The 23,718-nt window shown below is 37.8% G+C and overlaps 1 protein-coding gene and 1 long non-coding RNA gene across 11 annotated transcripts in view; both read left to right on the top strand.

Moving 5' to 3' along the window:
- SBF2 (SET binding factor 2) overlaps positions 1 to 11,265 on the top strand; it is a 235,314-nt gene extending 224,049 nt beyond the window's left edge. For all 7 annotated transcript variants that reach the window (XM_048306571.1, XM_048306567.1, XM_048306573.1 and 4 more), the window contains 6 exons: positions 512 to 745; positions 4,948 to 5,052; positions 6,109 to 6,302; positions 6,731 to 6,818; positions 8,272 to 8,403; positions 8,687 to 11,265. In XM_048306571.1, the coding sequence (XP_048162528.1) occupies positions 512 to 745; positions 4,948 to 5,052; positions 6,109 to 6,302; positions 6,731 to 6,818; positions 8,272 to 8,403; positions 8,687 to 8,785 (852 nt within the window). In that variant the 3' untranslated portion in view covers positions 8,786 to 11,265. The remainder of the gene's footprint in view (positions 1 to 511; positions 746 to 4,947; positions 5,053 to 6,108; positions 6,303 to 6,730; positions 6,819 to 8,271; positions 8,404 to 8,686) is intronic.
- A 5,682-nt stretch (positions 11,266 to 16,947) lies between these two features.
- Positions 16,948 to 23,718, top strand: part of LOC125327505 — a 69,537-nt gene continuing 62,766 nt past the window's right edge. For 2 of the 4 annotated variants that reach the window (XR_007204298.1, XR_007204296.1), the window contains exon 1: positions 16,948 to 17,340. This is a non-coding gene — a long non-coding RNA (uncharacterized LOC125327505). The remainder of the gene's footprint in view (positions 17,341 to 23,718) is intronic. The other 2 variants (XR_007204295.1, XR_007204297.1) reach the window with 2 other exon arrangements.

Genomic DNA, 23,718 nt, shown 5'->3' with positions numbered 1-23,718 from the left:
TTTTTTAAATACAGGTGTTTGGTTATTCTGAGTGATTCCTTGAGTACATTTTGATATCTTAATTGTTCTTAACTGATTTAAGTATTTGGTGGACAAGACTGACCCTACCTGATTGATTGAAGCAGTATCTCAAAGTCATGGAAATGTAATTTAAAGGGCCAAATTCTGGAATGTGTATTCTTGCATCCTGGTGAAGTAAATGAGGTTCCTTGTTTGATTTCATGAAATTATATGAATTGTTATTAAAATTTTCTTTAAAGGGGAACTGAGTTTAGAGTCATAGTGGGATACATTTCATAACAATCTGATTGAATCACATTATATATATCTCTGTCTTGTATGATAATGTATGTCCCCTAGGTCGGGCTGTGTCTTGAATAATTTTAGAAAATTCATGGTACACTCCCCATTGTAGAATTCAATTTAGAATAACCTGGAAAATACATTGTATTGTGTTGTAAGTCTGAAATTCAAAGGCTTCCTTCATGTTACAACACTTTGTTTCAAACAGGCACTGAAGCCAAATGTAAATATGTCCAGCCTCAAAAAGTGGGATTATTATGTAGAAGAGATTTTGGCTACAGGTCCTTCCTATGATTGGACCATGGTACCTGCAAAATGCAGTGTTTCAGAAGAAAACGACCAAACAGATGGTTCAGTCTCTCAGACTAAGAGGAAAATAGTGTGGCCATGTTATGATGATGTAAAAAAAATACAGCCTGATGCCATCACCAGCCTTTTAAATGTAAGTACTTGTGTTGCACGGAACAGTAAGTTCTCTAGTGCTCATGAAATTCATATTTACTTTTTATTGAAGTTATTGCCTTACAGATCTGCTGTTATTAAAAGGATCGTGACAGATGTCAAAGCAGGTCTTTAGCAAGACTGACTGGTTGATCTGGAGATACGGTGGTGGTTCTGGGAGTCAATCAGACTTCCTGCAAAGCTGATGTTGTCCTGAATGAGCACTTCCCTGGGAGTACGCTTTAACTGTAGTTAATAACTACTCATGGATTTTTTTTTTCACTGTCTGTTTTAAAAAATAAATAAAATTTTAGTTTGCCTTTTCTAGGAAATGCAGGAAGGGCTATTTTCATTTGGGCAAATGGTGAATCTCGCTTTCTTGACCTCCTTCTACTCATTTTAAAGTAGGTGTGTGGTAAAATAACAACCCAGATTTTTGGACAGATCCGAAGATAGAATCTGACACTTGTTGATTTTAACAATTGGGACACAGATACACAAACATAAACACAACATCTTGGCCCAAATTGCTCCAAAAAGCTTTCTATGATGATTGCTCTTAGTTTATTCATGTTTACTAGAACCAAACTGATAAATTTAGATTCTTCAAAATATTTTGGTGCCTGAAATAGATGCTTGATTTTGGCTTTTTCTTGTTTGGGCTCACTTAGGCTGCTTAGGTTTTGTCCTTTCTTCATTAAAGGATGAAAAATGATCCCATTATCATATTTGTTGTAGTTATTTAGAGTGATTTAACATCTGTCTTGTCTTAAAAATGAAGATGTTTGTTGATTATAATTAATTAACAGCCTAACATTTGATTATCGTCATAACTGATAGCACAGGAAAACGACAAGGGCATTCTTCACTTCCATTGTTTCAAGCCACATGTATGTCCAAAACCACATCACTATGTGCAGTGTTTTATTTTGAAAACACTTTGCAGACTTTACCTTACATTAAAGCTTGTATTGGGGTTATGGAGCCCAATATTGCAATGCTTGGAAAATTGGGATATGCTGTGGGCCCCCAATTCCCCTGAATCAAAGATGATTTTAGCAAGTCTTAATGTAGGAAGCTTCTGAAAGGATGTGAGTCCTTGAAGATTTTGATAGAGAGTTAGCTTTATTCTGGCACATTCCTCAAATTCCTTTTGGTCTGCTCCTTCCAATCATAATTGATCGAACACAGGAACAATGCCCAATATAAAAAAAAATTTAAAGAATCTCCTGTAAGACCCCCCTTGACTCAAAACAAGACAGTTAGGACTTCTCAGAGCTTGTAACTTCCCAAAAGAAAAGAAAGAGCAGCCTGTCAGCAGGGGTCATTTCAGGGATTCTTCAACAAAGTACAGAGAGCTTTGGTGTCAGGTACCCAGAGGCCAGAAGCACATCAGGAATACAACGATGTTCCCCTGCATTTCTTCCTGGGGTAGATGCCAGACTATCCATATCCACAACTGTGAGAAACTGCCATATAATAGGGAAATTAGCCATATTATAGGCTAAAGATAAGTGGGTCAGGTTTTATAGAGTTTAAATGTTATTTGTGAATTAGATTATAGTAATAAAAGATAGCAATGGAGAGAACATTTGGAAGACTTTGGAGAGGTTGTATAAAGGTTACAAAAATATTCTTCTAAGTTTAAAAAGCAAAGTGAACGTTCTTTTAAAACAAGTTGTTAATTTAGGACTATTGCTGATGTAGGAGAAAGACCTCTCTTTAATCATAAATCCACTGAGAATGTGTTGGTATCCAAAAATTGTTTCAGCTGAGACCATATTTAGCATCGGAAATTACTGGGGAAGATAGATTCTTGGTTAGTTTATAATGATAAGCCCAAGTTTGTTTGTTCTAAAGATATTTTTCAATTGAAAACTAAATAGTGCACTTCAGGATGTAAAGCTGAAACAGAGAAGTTACTGAGTGCCTTAATTCAGAATTTTCATGGTGGTGCTCTTCTTTTAAGACTGGATCAGATTCTGGTACTTCTAAGAATTGTGAGAGATGAAGCTGTGTGCATTCACAGACACATTGTGGATGCAAAGGAGGTGATCAGTCTCCAGAGTTCTGGAGCTGCTGCAGATTTAACTCCTGTCTCTACCATTCAGATATTCCAAAGCAGGTTATTTAGCAGATCTTCTGATAATGTTAATTGCTTGTAACTGCTAATTGCAGGAAGTGGATATTCTCACAATTGAATTTGTTGTAACCTTTCTTTTTATACATACATATTTCTGTCCCTGTAAGCCTGGACAACAGGAGATGAACCAGAGATATAAATTTAAGGATTTTTTTTCTTTCAAGGAAATGCATTTACTCATAGTCCCTTCCACACATGGAAGGGAAAAAAAAAAATCTGCTGCTTTCCATAAAATTTAAAACTGAAGGGGCAAGAGTAAGCCTTGGTGATTTATTGCCATGTATGTTTTTTACATGGGGTCTATTAAAGGAGAATTTAGTCCTAACTTTTCAAGTTATATACAGGAGATTGTTGAAAGTTTTTCATGTAAGTTTTTCATTTTAAGTTCTGGAATCACTACTCACTATGGAGCCAAAAAAGAAGGAATGTGACCCAGTTGCTAAGTTACAAGTTTCAGTTACTTCCAGATTCTGCAGGGAAGGATTCATACTCAGAAGTCAAGACTAGGGCAGAAAGAGAATGATCAGATTAAAACCTGACTAACTGACAGCAATAAAGAGCTTATATCCTTCTGCAGCAATTTGGAAAAGATTTTACTTTAAAAAGTGTGTGGTAAATTGATTCAGTTTTATGTCTCCCTTCCAGAAGTGTTTTCCATTCAGCACTTGGAAAGAGAAACAAGTAATCTAGAGAAGCCTTTAGTCTGGCTTGTGTTCATCATTCCTTATTTTTTTATCTACCTGTGACAATACTCCAAACAAAGATATTCTGGTTTTATTTCTTAGCAGAAAGAGAGCATATGTGACTTTCAGCTACCTTCAGTATTTACAACTTCTGGTTTGATTCTTGCTGTTAAGCCACATTTCTTACATTTAGTTTCACTCTGGAGTTTTCTAAGTTAGCTTCAGCAAGGAGAAGTTTGTAGAAATATTTTGTTCCTGTTACATTTTAAAATGCTAGCTTTCTTATTTTCACCTAAGAGTTCAAAATTCAGTTCAGAAGTTAATTTCCTGATCAAAATGTTTTCTTACTTTAAAAGTATAATGATTTTCTGTCTTTCAATTAATAGCAATTTCTTGAAGAATTTTTCAATCAAAATGCCAATAGGAATTGGACAAAATTATGAAATCTACTTTAATTATTAGGTGGAGTAGAAGTAAGTAGAGACTTACTTTCTCTACTTGGAAAATAAATGTCTTGGTGTTTAGTTGTCTTCTATATAGCATGAGGGGTCTATGTCCTGTGGCAATTTTTTATTCTATCATTAATTCTTAATTGAATTTGCAAAATAGAGGTTTTAATTTTATTTCATGAATAATCAGATTTTCATAATGAGTAGTTGCTGAAAGTAAAAATGCAGGAAGAAAGAATGGCAAGTGATATGGACCATACATCAAAGTCTTGACAAATATATCAATGAGTGTTCACAAGTAAACATAAACTAATAAAATTGCCTCTTTTTACTTAACTTTTCACTGTCTTATTAACAGGAAATAACCCTAACTGGAGGTTATCAACATAGGTCATATTCCCAAGTTCCACAACAAGAACATGTTGTTACAGTTTGGCATCCAAATTGAATAAATCTTTCTGTTTCATTTCCTTCTTTTATTACAGCTTTGTATCACATTTTATAAACCAGGGTAAATGTTAATATTGGCAATGTACAGTGTTGGTGTCACAGCACAGAATTTGTTCTTTGTAAATATTTTTATAAAATACAGCCTGTCCTTATCAGTGTTGTGTTTCTGTTATGGCAGTTGAATTTTGTGTGTTCAGGAGAACTGGGGGAGAATTGGAAGCCTGATGGCTCCTCCAGCCTGGGACATGCAGGAAGAACAATGTGGCTGATGCAGTCCTTGGGTGCCTTTGACTCCTGATTCTGATGGATCTCAGTTTATAGCTCATATGACAAAGGCTTTTGAGCTTTACTGGGCAACACAGCCTGAAGGTTCACTGTGTGAAAACATTGATGAGAGAATGGTTGTATAAAAATGGTTGCCAGGGATTGATCAGCTAGAAATGTTTATTCTTAAGGAAACCCTTGTTACTTGTTTCAGGAAATCGAAAGGTTGGAAAGTAAATTAAATCAGAGCCCAGAGAGGTGGCAGCTTTTGTGGGAAAGGGTCAAAATGAATCTAAAGGATGACACCAGACAAGACAATGTAAGTAGAAAAGAACTTGTCCAATAGAATAATTCCATTCCTTCTGTATAGGCTACCTGGGGCACTGACAAAATCACTGTATTTCTTGGAGTAAAATATTGCTTTTGAAAAACTGAATATGTTGTTCTGACCCATGATATTGGCTTTTTATTTCTTCATGTTGAAAAATATATTTTTACTTGTGCTATTCATATAATTGCTTTTCCAGAGTAGATTAAGACACACAGATAAAATGAGCATTTTACTAATGCACAATTGTATGATTTTAGATATGTAAAAGATTCTTGAAGTACAAAAAAAAGCTCAGTTCCTGAAAGCAGCCAAAAGGATATCACAGGTTTTCAGGGATAAATAAAGGTATTTCCATGGCTAAATGGAGTTAATAGTTTCTAAGTAGAGATAGGAAATACTCATGCTTCTGTTTCCAATTCCTGACTGTGGTAACAAGAATAGCTGACAATATAGATACTTTCTAAGTCAGGGTCTGCCTCTCTGCTCTCTGTGTGCACCTCTAATAATGCTAGATACTGCTTTTTGTGAGCTTGGCTTTTGAGCTACTGTATCTGTAGAGTGTTGTCATTTAGATTAGGACCAAATTCAGGATCCTTCTTGTTCCAGGTTATCAAGATTCTACTAAAATGACATGGATCTGTAAAGTAGCTCTTGGAAGCTGTAGTTTTTCCTTTCCCCACCTTCCTTCCCTTTGAAATCAGGAAAATTTATTGTATCCAAATGTCTGTTTAGTTTTAGATGCTTCTGAGAAAGCAAGGCAAACACTGTTCAACAGTATGTCACTGGAATAGATTGAAGCTTTTCTGAAATACTGATTTCTTACACCTTGTGAACCCTTCTGCTTAAGAAATGCAGGGAATTGCCATCCCTCTGGCTTCTTCTCTGAGGCAGCACTGACTTGTATTAGGAAGACTTTTTTTGGCCTCACAGTAGTTCCCAACTTACATGTTGTACCATGTACTTATTATCAGTATGGCACTGAGACAGTCTCACAATGCAAGACACATTGCATTACCTTTTTTCTTCTATTTCCCTCTTTTTCAGCTCCGGAGACATCCTTCTGGCTCCTCAGGGATGATGTCACCTAATCTACATTCCTATCAAAAGAGGTCTTTGTTGGAAATACCTGACAGTGGGCTGGGTGAGGAGCAGAGTTCAAGCATCTCTCCCTCTAATGGAGTAGACAGAAGAACAACGACGCTGTACAATCATTTCACATCAAAGAATGATGAAAATAGGTAAACTGAATAATCAGACAGTATTTATGAATATTTTATTAGATTGATGCAAGTCTGTGCCTTAGGAAGAAATGAAATTTTCCAGTGCACAGGATGTTTTGCGGCTACCTTATTTCTTCTTTTTGAATTTGATTACATTTAGTTGTCTCAGTGGGTGGGCCTCTGTCTCCTACCAGCATCCTTCACCCTTCCCTTTCATTAGATATGCAAGCAAATTGTAGTTGTACATTTAATGCATCCAAAGTACTAAAAGGGTGTTTTATTGGTGTATCACAGTTACCAATAGCTAAACTATTGGTTTAAATCTTACTAGTTTTCCTGCAGGAAAATAAGTGTTTAATATGTGTGTAGTCATTTTGGGGCTTTTAGTTGTCAGCAGTATCCATATTATGGAATCACATGCTATCTGTATTTTCTGTCCCTCTCAGATCTTTTGAAGGTACGCTGTACAAAAGAGGAGCCTTACTAAAAGGTTGGAAGCCTCGCTGGTTTGTGCTGGATGTGACAAAACACCAGGTAAAACCTTTTCAGATAATGGACTTTTTTTCTTATTACATTGCTCCTTTTTTATTTACTAGGTTTGTATAGATTGGTCTTACAAACAATATTAGTAATGATGATTTTCAGATGTGATGTGTGCTGCATCATGCTAGACCTATCTATGTTTATCTTGGGTATCTATCTTGTAGCTGATACAGAATTCTGAGCAGACACAGGGGGTTTAGTAGTTTCCCTTTTATTTTTTAGAAAAAAAAACATTTAAGAGTATTTTATAAAAATATATGAGAGTATTTTAAAATATGTAAGAGTATTTTAGGTTAGTCATAGTCATGTAGTAATTTAGTAGCAAAATTATTCATAAGTGTTCTACCTAATCATTGTACAAAAAGGAGCACCAAAAATAGACATATGCTGATCTAAACTTTTTATCCAATTTACAATGTATGCCAGAATTCTGCAGTAGAAATTTATGGTCTCATGTACTTCAAATAACGTTGGGTCATCAGGCAGTAAAATATTCTGAGCCAAATATTCCACCCAGTGGGGGTTGTAACTTCTCAGACTCATGTATGCTTTTGTTTAAAAAATACTAATTTATTATAGTCAATACACTTAACAATATGTAATATAGATAAAGACTGGCATCTCTTGAAATGCTAATTGAGTACTTCGAGATCACTATGGTAAATACCAATAAATGTGCTGTTTGTAATTATTTTTCCTAATATATCCTGTATATCTTATATATAGGAGAAGATATTCATTTTGCAGGAGAAAAAAATACTTTAAATTTTTTGTATAACCAAATATCCTTCTGAGTATGATAGATGCACAAGTAATACAGATCAATCCTAGCTGGAATTCTGTTCTTTGACCTTTGCTGTAAAGTTTTGTTTTACTGCTTTGCATTGGTTTGTGGGAAGTTGTTGGGGTTTTGTTGCGGGGGCTTTTTTTTTGGAACTTGTTTGCATGTTGAAACCCAGTTTAAAGAGTGATTAATATTCATACCAGAGTATCTTTGCAAGGAGGAAAAAAAAAGCACAGACTTCATTCAACCACTATGTGCAGTATAGGAAAATGTGAGCTTTCTATGTGGTATATAATTACCTAAAATTACACTTAAATTTTTGCTGATCACTTTAAATTCTTGAAATACAGAGAATAAATGTTCTGTCAACACCTTGGTGAAGTAAAGCTTTTGTGTTAGTTTTATGTAGTGCCCAGTGAAGAAATGCTTCTCCTTTCCTGCCTCACATGTCCTCTGCCCAGAGCAGTCCATGACTATTTGCTTCTCTGCTCTGGAGCTCTGGTGACAAAATACTCTTCCCCCACCTCCTCAGCTCCTAGTAATATTTGTGCCTCCCGATCTTACCACTCCATGCCCCCAGGCTGTATCCAGGAAAAGGGAATTAAACTGAAAGGTCCATCTAAAAGCATGTCTGGATGTTTTTGTTCTCTTGTGGTCCAGCTGCGATACTATGACTCTGGTGAGGATACGAGCTGTAAGGGACACATAGACCTTGCAGAAGTGGAAACTGTGATTCCTGCTTCTCCAACAATTGGAGCCCCAAAACATGCCAGTGAAAAGGCATTTTTTGATGTAAGTATATCTGGTCTTTACTTGATCTTTATGTGAAACTTTTTTCCCTTGATGTGTTTAAGCTACTGTTTCCAGTCCTGCTGGAAGGTGTGAGCTAGGAAGGAGCTGTTGTGCCATCCCAAGACAAAAAAATTTTATGTAGCTGGCATCACTCTCAACAGCAGTAGTTCAAAAATTGTTCATTCAGACCCAATTAGCACATTAAGTATTACAGTTTAAAGTTTGCAGGTTTTCTTTTCCATGTGCTGACATCTGTCTATGTATCCTTGTTTTTCCTTTGCAGCTAAAGACAAATAAACGTGTATATAATTTTTGTGCCCAAGATGCACAGAGTGCTCAACAATGGATGGACAGAATCCAGAGTTGCATTTCAGATGCCTAGAAAGGAGAAAAATGTTCCATGATAAAGTCCTGTTAAAGCACCTCTTCCTGGAAGAAACTGAGTTCTGGAATGTTACTGACACACAACCCACCTTCCTTACATTTCAGCCATAAAAGTTCATAATAAGTTCTTTTCTGTTTAATAATTATAACCACTGTAACTGCTATTTTTTTCTCTCCAGGGAGGACTTGGAAAAATAATAATCTATTTATCCTGAATTTCCTCTTTCTTCAGTACAATTCCTAGCTATAAAAGTGGGCTGTATTTGCACTATCATTTAATCCTGGTTTTCTCATTTCAGAGCTATTCTGTTAGGAAACCTGTCCAAAGGAAAGCGTAGAAATTTTCCCTTCAGCAAGAAGTGTATTTCCACTTTATTTAGATTTTTAAGCAGAATGTTCTTATTTCCAAGCTAGTCATGAATAAGAGGGAACATGTCTACAATTCCTAAAAACAAATAAATAAATAAATGAAGCTTGTGAGTCCAGTGACATACACACCAGGTTGCCAATGTTTATAGACAGTTGATATTTTTAAAGACCAAAAAAGTGAAATTGGCTGATGCCAGACTTTCAAGTGTCTTCTCAGTGTGCAGGTCATTCTCTAATCTCGTGCTCTGCTGAGTGCTTCTGCAATGTTGTTAATGGAATTTCAAATTCTAGGGATTACCTGAAGACTTTTATTTTAGATTCTGTTTGCAATTCCAATGGGATAAATGAAAGAAAACTGGCTGGAGAAAGAAAACTATCCTGGAGAAATGGAAAACAACAAACTAGGAATTCAGTAGAAGGAGGATCTCTTGTGTGTGAGTTGTATGTGTTAATTTATATGCTGTTCTGCTCACTGTAAAATAAAGAATAACGAACATGATAATGCACTAAACAATGAAGCAAGCACTTGCACTGAAATCTTTACAATGCAGACATTTTGCAGGACAGAGGTAAGTTATTTATAGCAGAACAAAACAAAACTAGCTAGTTAACAGCATTTACAGGTATTAAATATGTACATAATCAAGTTTGAGGTGTCGTGATTTGATACTTTTTAAACATTTTTTTGCACATTAATTGGAAGACTGTTTATAGATTTTTACTTTTGATGAACTTGTGTTTGTTCTGCTTAAAATCCTGGCAAAACATTTTTAATAGCCCCAAATTAGTAGAAATTTTACAGTCTACGAATAGTGAGGACTTTGAGTAGAATATATAGGTAATTAAGCCATTGTTTTTACTTTGAAATGTTAATATGTTAAATAGCACACTAATATTACAAAGGGTCTGTATATATTATTCACTATTTTCTCATTTTTCCAGATGTTCTGCTTGTAATTTAATGTCAGCCTAACCAAACTGACTATACTTACAAGATTTTTCAGTTATTAAACTTTGTGGGGTTTTTTATAACTAATGTATTTTGTCAGAAAGGAACACAGATTTCTCACCACACACAATAGGAAATGCAGCTGTTTTTAATGCATTTGCAATTTCAAAACAAAAATATGAAGGATTTTTCTAGCATTTTTCAATTGACAAATTTCCACCTGTGACAATGGTGTTTGCACATTTGTATTTTTCTTTGTATATGAAGTACTTTTATATGTACTTTGTAAAATACTGATCCTGTTCTTAGGTTATATGAAGATATACATACCACTGCTTATTTTGTAACTAGTTAATTTTAACTCTTGTATGTTATGTGATATATGTATGCTAACCATCTTGGAATAAATACACTCCTTAAGGAAAAGTAAAACCTTTCCTTTTACTGTAAAAGAGAAAAAAGCAAGACCCACCTGTTGAAATATTCCACGGGCACAAGAAAAATCCTTATTTACTCTGTATTAAGAATAGTGGGTGTATTAAAAACTATGTGGTCTTTTGTATACTTGTAAATATTCATACCTAAAAGTTGCACTTGGGCATCCCTAACGCAAACCCTTGTCAACAGTAACACTAAAGAAATCAGAATTTAAAGCAAAATTATCATTCTAACAAGTCTCAGTGTATAGCCTTTACCCAAAGGCTAAATATGTGTAATGTTCATACTAAAGTCTTTGAATAATGATGTTAAATATATTTTTTAAAAAAAAATTCTATATGGTATTGCAACGTAAGTCAACTGCATACTTTCACCCTGAGACGTGTCTCACTCATATCACCTTATGCAAAAATGATCTAGTTCCTTAAAAAGAAACTATCAAAAAATGGCAAGGTCTTACTTGAGACTGTGCATTGAAATGGAATTCCTGGGTGTTGTGTGGGATAGCAGAGTCCAAACGGAAAGGGAACGTGTGACGGAGGTAGGGGACCTGTGGCAGTTCTGGGATGCTGTGGTGCTTACATGACGTGGTTTGCATATTGAGCTTGGCATGGATGCTAATGTTGCCTTAAATGTTGATGTCAGTTTTTAGTGTCTGTATTGATGGAAAATGGACTTGAGCAACTTAACTTAAAAATACCCAAATAAAAGCTGAAATGAGAGATGTGATATTTTTGGTGTCTGTGTAAGGAATATCCAAGGGAATGGTAGGAAACAGGCTCTTGGTGTGAAGATACAACGTTTGCAGTGTCCCTGAGGGTCTCTCCTCTGCAAAATAAAGATTCCAACAGAGACTTGGAGAAAATGTGGAGAAGTCAGCATAGCTTAAGCTACAGGGTTTGCCAGTATGTTTGAGTTGTGCCAGCAGCAGCAGAAAATTAGGAGCCAAGAATTTGTTTGGGAGAAGTTCTGTGTACAAAAGGATTCAACTTCATATTCCATGAAGATTTTCCAGAAGAAGGAACGCATGCAGGAGTTGGGGATGAGGCAGACGTGCTCCCTCTGCTGTGTCCCATCGCTATTCCCATACTGTGTATCACAACATTCCCACTGTAGAAAAGAGAATTGCAACAGGTCTTACATAAGGGGGGAGGATTGTTTGCCCTTCTCTGCCTTCAGTAACAAAACATCCACAGCGTAGGTGGAGGAATGAAGCGAGCTGAAGCTTTGAAGAGTTGATACTGGGGTATTATATCAGTGATTTCTCTTTCTTATCTAACAAGTGTTTTCTATAAAAACCCTTACTTTTGATGGAGCCTTAGAATTACTACACTAAAAAATAAAATACTTAGCATGCCACACGTGTGGGTCACTGGTTATGTAATGGTACACAAACAGCTAACAGACCCAAGAACAAATGTTCAAAATTTTGTGTCACATCCCACACACATGATTTGTATCTGCTATTTTGTGAATTTCAGACATAACAAAAATGTGGTGATGTTATCCAAATGCTGTCATTTTGCCTTTTCATCCTGTAATATTCTTGGAGTATGTCGAAGTGGCTGCACCACATTTTTCATTTTTCATATTTGTGATCATCCAAATATTTTGTCTGTTCATGATTATCCTGTGGTTGCTTTGGAGAGTCAGAAAACTGAAATTAATCTACCCATTCCCCAGTTATGCTGAAGTTCATGCTGTGTATCAGTGTCACACCTACTTTCTGGGGGTTTGTCTGTATTTGATCAGTTTCTTCCCCAGTTTTGGCTGCTGTGCAAGCCAAGGGCAGTAGTAGCGTCCACATTCTCATTTAGGAAATTCTCATCTTTGATTTTTTTTCCCACCCAATTTATCATTAATTGACTGTCAGTAAGGATGCTGCAAGTTCACTGTTGTTTCCTCTCTTCACTTACCAGTCAACATCCAGTGGGAAATTACATTTTATCCAGTTTCAGCTTGCATCATATAGTTCAAGATTCTTCCTTTCTCTGCAAATTTTGCTTAGGTGTCAGAATTTGCACATTTATGAATAGGAAATGTGGCTTAATTTTGTCATGTTTTCAGTTTTTCCTTGTCTACTGTTTGGTGAAGATGTTGTGTTTAAGTGTCTTTTAGGAGATTCATAGAGAGCTGATACTTTTATCTGTAAAACAGGCAATAGTAGGAGATGTAAATAGTTGGGCTGAAAGGACCACAATGCCATCCTGGAAAGAGATACAAAGGGAGCCGTTGTTTCAGGTATTAAATAGTGCTCCTTCCTGCCCCTGTACTCACCCAGAAGAAACCGAGGCATTGTCTTGATTTAATTTAAGGTTAATGAATGTCCTGTTTATCAGTGTGTGTTGAGTAAATACCAATGAATACATTGTTGTTAAATGAATTTCTCTCACTGTTCTACTCAGAATTCTTGTAATTCAAGCCTGTCACCAGACAGGACCTCCAAAACTTGATAGTGTCCATTTGTGTTAAAAGTCTCTATTAATTGTCCAAGATTTATACAAGGTGCAACATCCCTGTTCACGTCAACACCTCCAGTAAGTCTGAAATGATAATGTCATAAAATTGTGTATAAATATGAATGAAGCTCAGTATAGTAAGCAATAGTGCAGGTAAAATCACTCTCAGGTTTAAGTAATTGCATGCACAGGCTTTGCTTTTATTGCAGAGGTTTTGTGCCATCACTGTAGTTAAAACTTCCTTTTTCTTCTGCTGTGCTCACACTATCCCTCATGTTAAATATTTTAATGCACTAGTTGAAGCAAGTGCTTGCACTAACTTTTCAATCAAAACCACGTTGACTGTTTAGTAGAAAGCATTCAAATCTTCGTAGTGTTCCATGCAGGCAAATGATTTAGGATTGGAATTTGAAACAAAAATTAGCACTGAAATTGCCATTGATTTCTGATGAAGTTGGGCAGCCTGTTTCTCTGAGGTGCCTGTAAGATTCTTTTTATATTCTCTTTAAATTTTCAAACAGCTCTCATTTTCAGTGCCTTCTGAATTAGTGTAATTCATATATTTACTTTGAAGTAAAATGAAATTAAGTTCAAAAATCTTTTTGCCTTTTCTTACTTAAAACAACTGTTTTTCTTCATCTTTAGAACTGTTTCTGATCAAAAACCAGCCAAAATTTAAGTCAAAATTAACTTGGTTTCTTCCACTTCAGGCCCCAGACTGAAAAGGAAAGCTTGCAGTAAGTCTGTATCTGGTATGAGTATGTACGAAAAGCTGGAAAATATCCCATCAAGTGATAATGAACCAGAGCCAGGAATAAATTGGGGAGCTGGTTTTGGTCTGTGGGATGGTGTCATTGACCACTCTGTGTGTGTGATGTATGTTAGCAGTGTCAGGACAGGCTGTAGGTCTTCTGACAGTCTCAGAAAGTATCATTCTGTTGCTACAGCAATCAGACATCTGGTTTTAACCAGAAATATCTATGCTTTGCATGCCCTTATTCATGCATAGGCCTTTGAGACTTTGTTTCTTCAGTGACACAAATTTCTGGAGAGAAAATAATTTTTTAGATAAACTGATGTTATCAGTTATTGTTTCAGTTGTTAAAACCACACAGCTGACCCCACAGTGGCAGATGTACCAAGTTTCTCAGCCTAGGAACAAAACCCAAACAGGTAGCTATTTCCTGTGATGCTGAATGTGTTTTAGTTCAAAGACTACTGCACACAGGTTTTTGTCATGCAAGCAGATTTTCCATTTTTGCTATCTAAACTAAACATTGCTGTCAATAAGGTCCTGTATACCCTAGCAGCTTGCTATGGGCTACCACTAAATTCTTTTAGCTGTTGTCCAAAAGGCCTCAATTTTAAAATACTTCTCCCCTGGCCTAGGTCACTGCATGCCTGTTGCCTTATGGTGTTCAGCTATTGCCTGGAAACACGGTTCTGTGCAACTTCCCCACTCTAGCTTTTCTCAGACCTGCTCACCATTTCACAGTGAAACATTATGCATATTTAATTCTTTTAAATGAAATTCATATAATACTTGAGATAAGGACAACTTTCTTATTTCATGATAATATCTCAAGAAAGCTGATAACTTTATTTGAAAAATACACATGTGCAACCCAAACAGACAGAGATCCTTCAATTTGTATTGGGATTGCAGCCCAGTGATTTCTGTTAATTTTCATTGTAAGTTTGAGTTACATGAGCATGCGATGAGGCCTCCAGTGACACTCAAAATTGCAAGTGACTGTGTTACTGTTGGAGGGTATTAGAAGTTAGGATTTTAGGTCAAACTCTTCTCACCAAGCCAGGATGAAGAGAGATTATGAAAACTATGGATGTCAGGAAGTAGAGAAGGGCAGGGGAAAAGCAAGCCCTGGCTGGTTGCTGGTGCCTGACACAGCAGTGAGTTGATGCCAGTGTAAAGCAGAGATGGAAACAGCAGATGTGAGCAGCTCAGTGCATATTCAGCTGTTAGACAGGGGATCAGAGCATTAGACAGGAAAAAGGCAGTGCCTGTGGCCGAGTGGAGTTTAGGAGAGCTTGCAGTGCAAATGGGAAGAGCTGCAGGTAAGCAGACCCTGGAAGTGGATCCCATACACCCACACCTCCAGCAGCAAAGGAAGACTTCCCATCTCCTTCGCTTTCTACTGGGCTGTTGCTTTATCTGTTCCCCAAAACATCTCTCCACGCTTGTCTCACTCCCTGTTTTGTTTTTGACCTTTACTTGTCTGATCACATCTAAATTTAGCTGAGAAGTTTTTGAGAAGCAAGGATGATCCATGTTAACTCATTCCCCAGGGGTGCCTAGAATACTTGCAGGTGCTCTGATATGCTGCAAGCCAAAAGGGAAAAGCCCTTTGTTTTTCCAAGTGCTCTGAAACTAGTGGCTAGTTCAAGCTGTACATCTATATTTTGGAATTGTGGGGAGCAGGGAAATGGGGTTGGTGACTGAGTGTGGTCTGTTGGGTTGCCATAAGGGATAACACTGGATCTGAGCCTGGATTTCAAACACCCTCAGCATTTGACATGTGATTATCACTCTTTGGAATTAGATTTAACAGCACTGGGGAAAGAGGTTAATGTGAAGCCAGCATCAAGTATGTTGAACTCTGGTCTTTGGAAATACCATTGCTAATGTTGCTATCAGTGTATTTCCACGAGAACATCAGAGCTTTGTTTGTCAAGTGCCGACTCGGCCAAATTATTATCAGCTGCTGGAGATGGGTACAAAGGATGCACTGTCAAGTCTCTACTTCAATTTCCAAATTTGGGCCATTCTTTCCATGATGTAACATACTTATCTGCTATATGGGTATTCTCAAACATGGAATAAATAATAATACAGAGTTTTTGCTTTAACCAAAACAATTTGATTATAAATTTTCTTGGCTTTCTTCAGTGTAGCTGAGCATGAGCTACTGTCAGAGACAGTACAGAAGACAAAATGGACCAGTGGTCTGACCAAAAATTGCTGTTACACTGCTGTGTCCTATTACTAATTATTGCTGATGTTATTTTGAGATATTATGTAATTAATATTGTTATTTCCTGTAGGACAGAATTCCTAGCAGTTTGAAACACAAATAGCACACCTAAAACAAAATCTCCCTCGGTACATCCACTGAATGTTTCTTCCACGCGAAGCCACATAGCAAACATGCCTGTTCCATTTCATAGGGAAAAGCAAAATATATGATATGGCAGTAAAAGTGGGCTCAAATATCAGTGCTAATAAATACTTCAGGAAAGTAATGATACTTAGAACTGTTACCTTTGCTGTTCTTAAAGGAACTTGGTAGGTAACACAAACACTTAATTTTTGGACTGCTAATATGTGGTTAAAACAAACCTGAGCTTCTGCTGCATTAGGTGAAGCTGTTCCTTTTAAAGACAAAAGCCCAGTGACACTGTGCACTTCAACAAGAAATAGTTATACGGCCCTTGAAAAAGAGGACCGTTAATATACAGGATTTCTTGCAAAATCAGAAATTAGTGTTATCAAAATTTGGTTTCCAAGGCTTGAAGAGAATGAGAGAGGAGAGAGAAACCTGTAGTCCTTTGAGAAGAAACATGGATAGTAGTTACAAAAGGGAGATGAGTGCTTGGGAAACAAACCCTCAGAGCAGCCAACATCTGAATTAGTTACTGCTGAATTAATACTTATGTGGTACAAAATACTTTTAAATTATGAGTGTTATCCTGCATTTCTATATAAAATGCAAAGTCCAGGCCTTTAGGAGAAGGCATTTACAAATACAACACATGCAAAATAAGAAAAATGTAAAGTAGATCCTAAAACCCTTTGCCCTTGCCTTGGTAGCATTGAATGAGGAGGAGAGGGGCAGAGGAGAGGGGCAGAGGAGTGGGCAGGGCAGCAGCCAGGCAAAGGGAGGAAATGGGAAATTGTTCTTTACTTACAGAACTTGAAAAAGGCTGCCACGCTGCTTGGAATTGCACAGGTTGGCAGAGACCCTGGGAGAATGAAACACTAAACATCTCAAACCCAGGAAGGACAGAAATTAGAAACTCTGTTTTTATCTGGGGTCAGTGCATTTGAATTACGTTTCAGGAGCATGGCAACATTTTCTTCTGAAGGAAAAGACAGACAACAAAATTGGGGTAGAAAAACGTGATTTGCATTAATTTTACCATTTCAGTATATGTTATTTAAATTGGTATTTTGTTACTCTGAGGGGGAAAAGAGGATTGCCGTGAGATCCACAGGTGATTAACACCCTTGCCAGAAGCACATTCTGGATGGATGAAATGGCAGAAGCCACCATGTTGCCAGAGCTTTAAGCAGGATTCTGCCAAAGGAGATTCCAAAAGGTAAGTTTTGACAGATGCTGCAATTCCAGGAATTGTTTTCATCAAGAAACTGCTAAAATATGGAAGGCTTTTGAACAGTAGTAGCTCAGTTTGCAGCAGTCTTTTAGCGTGGTATTTTGGGAATATGATGTTGCTGTGCTTGAGGGCATGTTCTGCTCTGGGCAGTTTGTTGCAGCCTGCACTGGGAAGGCATTAGCAAATGTCCCTTGTGTTAAAGGACCTATATGTGGAATGAGGAATTCCCTGGTGATTTTTTGGTGTGCCTTTTAGCATGTCACCTTCAGCCTGCTTCATAGGGAGTGCTGAAGTGTGTGGGGTAAGACTGAAATGACACGCTCCAAGTGATGAACTTGGCCCTGGGGCTGGAAGTTTGTATTTATTAGTCAAATAATTGTCCCACGACCTGCTGCTGGACTCGATGGAGTGTTTGGGATGTGTTGCACTGGTCTCTCACAGTAATTTTTATGCAGAGTTTGTGGATAGTGCATCCTGCTGGAGCTGATCTCTGTCAACTCTGAGGTAAATTCAGAGGTGTTTTCCCTTCCCTTTAAGTGGTAACACCTGCAGCTTTGCCAAGTCCTAGCAAAAGCTGCTAATATGCTACAGAAATAGAAACAAGCCAAAAGGTGGCTGCAGCTGTTGTTTACTACATTATTGCACAGTTTGGTTCCATATGTGCCTCTGTGGAAAAGAAGTGCTCCAGAATAAGCAAATAAAAATGAAACAAACTGGAGAAGGTAAGTGAAGCTAACCCACCTTCAGCATCTAATCCCTACATTACACCAGAGTCTTTCTGTATCCAATCTCAACTTCCCAAAGGATTTAGTGTAGATCAGAAATACCTCTGAGCCTAATCACGTCAGTGGAATCCTTCCACATTAAAATAAAATACCAAATACTCACATATGTTAAACATGTTGAAGTTGTGTAGAATAACAGACAGTTTGGACATTTCTGTTAATGTGATGGAGAATATTTTGATGTTGTAATTTGCTTTAAAAGCATGTGTAAGTAATTGCTGCATGAGGCACTGAAGTCAGACTGACTGTTCACAGATGCAAACGTTTCCATCTCCCAGCCAAGGAGAGTCGACTCATTTTGCATTACAGTGTCTTAGAAAGCACTGATGGGTACTCAGCTTTTTCCTCTGGTTAACTATGTCTTATGTTTTATCTGAAAAAATTACATGCTTCTGTTGTCTCTGAAAAGATTTTATTTTTTTTTTAATTCTGTTACCATTATGAGCAGCAAGAAATCTCCTGTGCTTGGAAGAAGAGATAAGATATTCCTCTGTTCTGATCCAGGGAGTGTATATGAGCATATTTTGCATTTTGTGCATTTCATATGTCTTTGACATGTGTGTGACGTGCCAACTGAGGCAGAACCTTTTACATGATGCTGTCCATCCAAACAGCTTGTGCTAGAAACCATGATAAAACTTAGTGTGTGGCAAACTGGAGAAGTTACCTATAAATTGCAGGTGAATTCCATTTAGATGGCTGGTTTGGGAGGCATGGAATAGGATTGAACCTGCAGTCAGCCCTCTTTCTCTGTGCAATAGGATCGATGTATCATCTTAAAACACTTTTTAAATATCCCTCAGCTACTGTGTTTTAATGGCTGTAGCAGTAATTTCAGATAAGCCAAGCACCTTCCACGAGATGGATCTTTCCTTGCTTTACTGCAGCACTTTTGGATGTAGCTGACTCTCAGAAGGGATCAATTGCTCTGCTCTTAAGTGATACTGTGGCCAACTAGAGCATTTCTCTGTGATTACATGAATATAAACAGCATATATTGGATACTGCAGCACTTAGTTTGACTTATAAGTAACTTCCTGAATAGCATTGTCAACAATAAAAATATTCGGAGTTCTCCATTTTCTTGGCACATTGTTTGACAGGCCCATTTCTTTGCTGTCATAGGTAGCAAAATTCAGGAAAGCGTGCAGCTGAACAGCTGTCATATATGTGGGACCAGGAAAAGGGCTATTCTTAGTTCCTTTGTTTTTTTGCTGTTATTCCTGAAGTCTTTTTCAGGGGGTGAAATTATGGCCTGCTTAACTATTTGGCAAAGCTTGCCCTGAGTTCAGCAAAGCAGAGGTTCCATCCCTCACGAAGGTTATCGTATCTGTTAAATTGAGTTTGAGCTCTGGTCACATGGAAACCAGTATTTGCTGTTATTATTAAAGTTGCTTTTCTTTCAGCAGAGTACTTTGGAGCAAAGTTTCTGTCCTCTCTGGATTTACCATCATAATTTCCAAAATACCGTGTTCTGGAAAATGAACAAAAATAATACATGTTAATAACCATGGGATGCTGGGAAACTTCAGATGAGTTTGGACGTGACACCATAAATTGCTTTTAATTCGGTGGATTTATGATTTCATAAAAGAAATGATGAGATTGTTTGTTACAAGCAGTAATCAAGATGAATGTATGATGCAGAAATTATTTTATTGCAGAGTCAGCTGGTTGGATTGTGGCTCTTCAGTAATGCAGCAACTACAGAAACTGGTTAGTGCTTCCTATGCAGTGTGATCTGGTTATCTGTAAAATATTGCAAAACTTTCATGTCACAGCATTCAGCAGTCTGAGAGCACAGCCCAAGGAGACATCTCCCTCAGGTTGGTTATGTTTGCTGTGTTAAATGTGACTCAGTCCTTCAACACTTACCTATAGAGACATGGCTCAAAATAAACTGGTGTAGAGCCATAATTTATAGTATTGGCTGCAAAATTTTTCCCAGTTATCTCTGGAACTATTTGTAAGTAAAGCATATATTCCTAGCTGTCAGGTATGGTATGAGGTGTACAAAATTCATTACTATGTGTAATGAGCAATTGCCCCTGGCTCAGCAGAGCCCTGAAGCTGCCTGCAGACATCTAATTCTTCCTCTTTATTTCTCATGCTGCATGTGCATGCACAGGCACGTAAAGGAGACGTCCAGTGGTGCTGACTTCCTGCAAAAAGCACCACGGTGTGCTGGTGTTGCTCTCAGTGCCACTGCACACTTTAGGATGGACAGCTCCAGTACTGGAAAATGGAGGTTGGCCCAGGGCATAGGACAGGGACCTGTTCCTGAAGTGAAGGGCAGGGCAGCTCTCTTGTTCCTGTAAAGCCTCTTAGATGAGCTCAATTATTCAAAGCTAAAAAGGAACTTCAGCAGGGCTGTTTGCTCTCCATGCTGTGAGAGATCCACCTGGAGAAGTAACTCAGAGACATTTCCTTGTGTCATGATTCAAGGTGGGGCCAAACTTGATGGATCCCTCCTGTCAAGCTGCAGGCCAACTGCACAGTTCAAATCCAAAGAATTCTCTAGAAGTGCAGGAAAGCTCAGATCTGTTGCTCTGCTTCAAACCAAACTTCAGTGAAGTCACGTGTTGTAACTTACACTGTTTTATGGCAAAGAAAATCAGCATTCCAAATATTTTGTGGAGCTGGTTGGTGTTTACATAAGCTTGAAGGGCTGTGCCATGTGACGTAGGCCCTGTTCCCTCTTGGTTGCCAACAGGGTTTGCCAGCAATGTTTTTACTGTGGGAGCAGGACATGCAATACTTTCAAACTCAGCGTTGCCAGTGTTTCTCTACCTCAGAGCCTTCAGATGGACGTTTTTCATATGGTTTGCATTGAAAAATTATTTGCATTGCATTTCATATGGTTTGCAATGCACATCCTGCGTTGCTGTCTCTTTAGACATGGCTTTGTATTGGTCGGTGCTGGGGTTCCATTCAAGTTTTCTGGGCTATTGTTACAGTGTGTCACAAATAAAATTGCTTTGTCAAGACACCACAAAAATGCTTCTGTGTCTTTGGCATCCGTGCTCAGCATGCTGGAACCATTTATTTAATTTACATTTTTTTCCTTTTGAATATCCACTGTTTAGAATGTAGAAACAGTAGCACATCTTCCTTTTAACTCCGGTTTTGGTAAAGTTATAAACATTCCTTCTCAGGGGTCTGTGGCTCTGTTCACTGGAAAGAGCCCTAGAATGGTTTGGATTGGGAGGGACTTTAAATACCATCCAGTTCCATCCCCTCTACTGTAGACAGGACATCTTCCACTAGACCAGGTTTGCTTAAAGCTCCATCCAAGCTGGCTTTGAATGCTTCCAGGGATGGAGCATCCACAACTTCTCTGGGCAACCTCTGCCAGTGCCTCACCACCCTCACAGTAAAGAATTTCTTCCTAATATCTGATTTAACCCTGCCCTCCCTCGGTTTGAAGGCATTCCCCCTTGTCTTGTCACTACATGCACTTCTAAAAACTCCCTTTACAGCTCTCTTGTAGCCCCTTTAGGCACTAGAAGGTGCTGTAAGGTCTCCCCAGAGCCTTCTTTTCTCCAAGGCTGAACTGCCCCACCTTTCAGGTTTGTTCTTTCTTTCATTTTTCCAAAGACACAGAGACATCATGAAGTTCAGCTTCCTGATTTAAAACCAAACCAAACCCCACACACATAGCAAAATAATAACTTTATCTTATGTAAAGAATTTGCTCAAGCCTTTACGACCTCGAGCTGAATATGAATTATTTGTGTATTTAACCCATAAAGAACAGAACCAGTTCTGGAAATGCAATCTGAAACCACTTTTTGTAGAGGGACAAATGGAGGATCTTGTGAATTGAGAAGCAGAAACAGCAGAGAATTGTACTGTATCTTTTTTCCTGTCCTCTTTATCTGCTTTTTATCTTAGCAGTCAATTATCTCAGGAAGCAACCACGTGTGTATCCCACCATGAGATTTGAGGAAGCTGAAACATTGCAGTGGATTCTGTAAGTGAGGAACATGATATGAGGGCCTGCAACTGTTCATGGATACAGAGGAATCTCAAGAGGAAGCATACCACGCCTGCTGCTCAGCAATAGGGACAAATACTCTGTCCTTCTTCCTTTTCCATAACAAAATACTGTTGTCCATAATACCAGAGAGCATTTGCAGTCCCTAATGTCCTACAAAATTATGCACCAGGGTCAGGCTTTCACTCTTGCAATGTAATAGTTTACTCCTACATTTTTTTCGTAGTTATCCAGATGTTCTACTTGTTCTGATTATCCTGAGTTTCTCATCTTGTTGTCATTATCTAGGGAAGTTCTTGGCTTGACTAAAGCAAAAATGTACACTCTGTGTAGTTTTTCTGGGTGGGCATTTCCAAAGTTTTGGCATATTTCAAAATTATTTATGTCCCCTTGTTCTAGATCTTCTAGTGCTTTGTGCAGTAAGACCAAGACAACAAACAATGCAGTATATTTTTTCACTCTGTGCAGTTATCTTTTTGTATGCTGTAGTTTAAAGTACAGAGGAGGTCTCCTAATTTACAGTGAAGGTGACTGCCACTTTGGGGTTGTGATTACTTTTCTTCTTGAGACTTCTTTTCCCTTCTTAATATGGAACAACTTTTGGACTGCAAATGTGACCTTATAGGAGCTGAGTGCTTGGATGAGAGGGATTTGGGTGTAATTTTTGCTTGTTTTCATTGATGTGGGGTTTTTTGTCTTTAGGAATCTTATTGGAGAGACACTCTTGACCTAAAAATTCCTTTTGCTGTTAATAATATCTCTGCTGTAATAAAATTTCTGCTATAGAGCATTTATGGCAGTGCTGCAATATTTGGTTTGCAACCAAACTCCTGCTCTTCGGAAGACGAACATTCTACTTAAATACCACTGGAAGTTTTTGTTTTACTACACTGCCCTGGAGTGTAACAAACACTGTTTAGATGGCAAGTTAAAAGCAAAAGGTTTGAGAGGTTAGCTTTATGAATGTCTTCCTACATGAATCCTAGGGCTGCAGAGTATGTTTCTTAAGGCTTTCAAGAGAATTCCTAGAAATTACTTTGGATTTTTAGACAAGGTCCTTCAGGAACTTTTGCAAAATATTCAGATACAATGTAACTTTCATACTCATGAGTGGAATTCACTGCATGCCGTTCAACAGCAACAACTAATCCTAAATTCTACCTCTGTAATTCCTAAAAAACATAGGTTTTCTGAAGACTAAAACCAATTCCTATTAACTTGCTCCTCAAGTCTCCCAGATGTCTTATTCCAGATGACAACTATTTGTTTTTATGCCAAACCTTTAGGTACCTGTAAGACTGGATTCCAAAATGTCAGTGCTATTGTAGAGTATACATCAAATTTGGGCAGGGGGGAGAGAGGGAAAGAGGGAAAGAGAGACTGCATGAACCTAGTTTGTTTGTGAAGGACTTCACACACTCACATGGCCTTTGGTAATAGATTCAGTTTAGCTCTCACTGATGATATTAAATAGTGCTGATCTAACCTTGTCTGGACCTGTGAGGGTTTTTTTCTCCCCACTCCACGCCCCACCCCCAAAGACGAATGTATTGTTACACTGGGTATGGATATTTATGCTTC

The sequence above is a fragment of the Corvus hawaiiensis genome, chromosome 6 (genome assembly GCF_020740725.1).
Source record: "Corvus hawaiiensis isolate bCorHaw1 chromosome 6, bCorHaw1.pri.cur, whole genome shotgun sequence".
Lineage (NCBI taxonomy): Eukaryota > Metazoa > Chordata > Aves > Passeriformes > Corvidae > Corvus > Corvus hawaiiensis.
The sequence above is the reverse complement of the archived record's forward strand: the minus strand, read 5'-3'. Positions and strand labels throughout refer to the sequence as shown.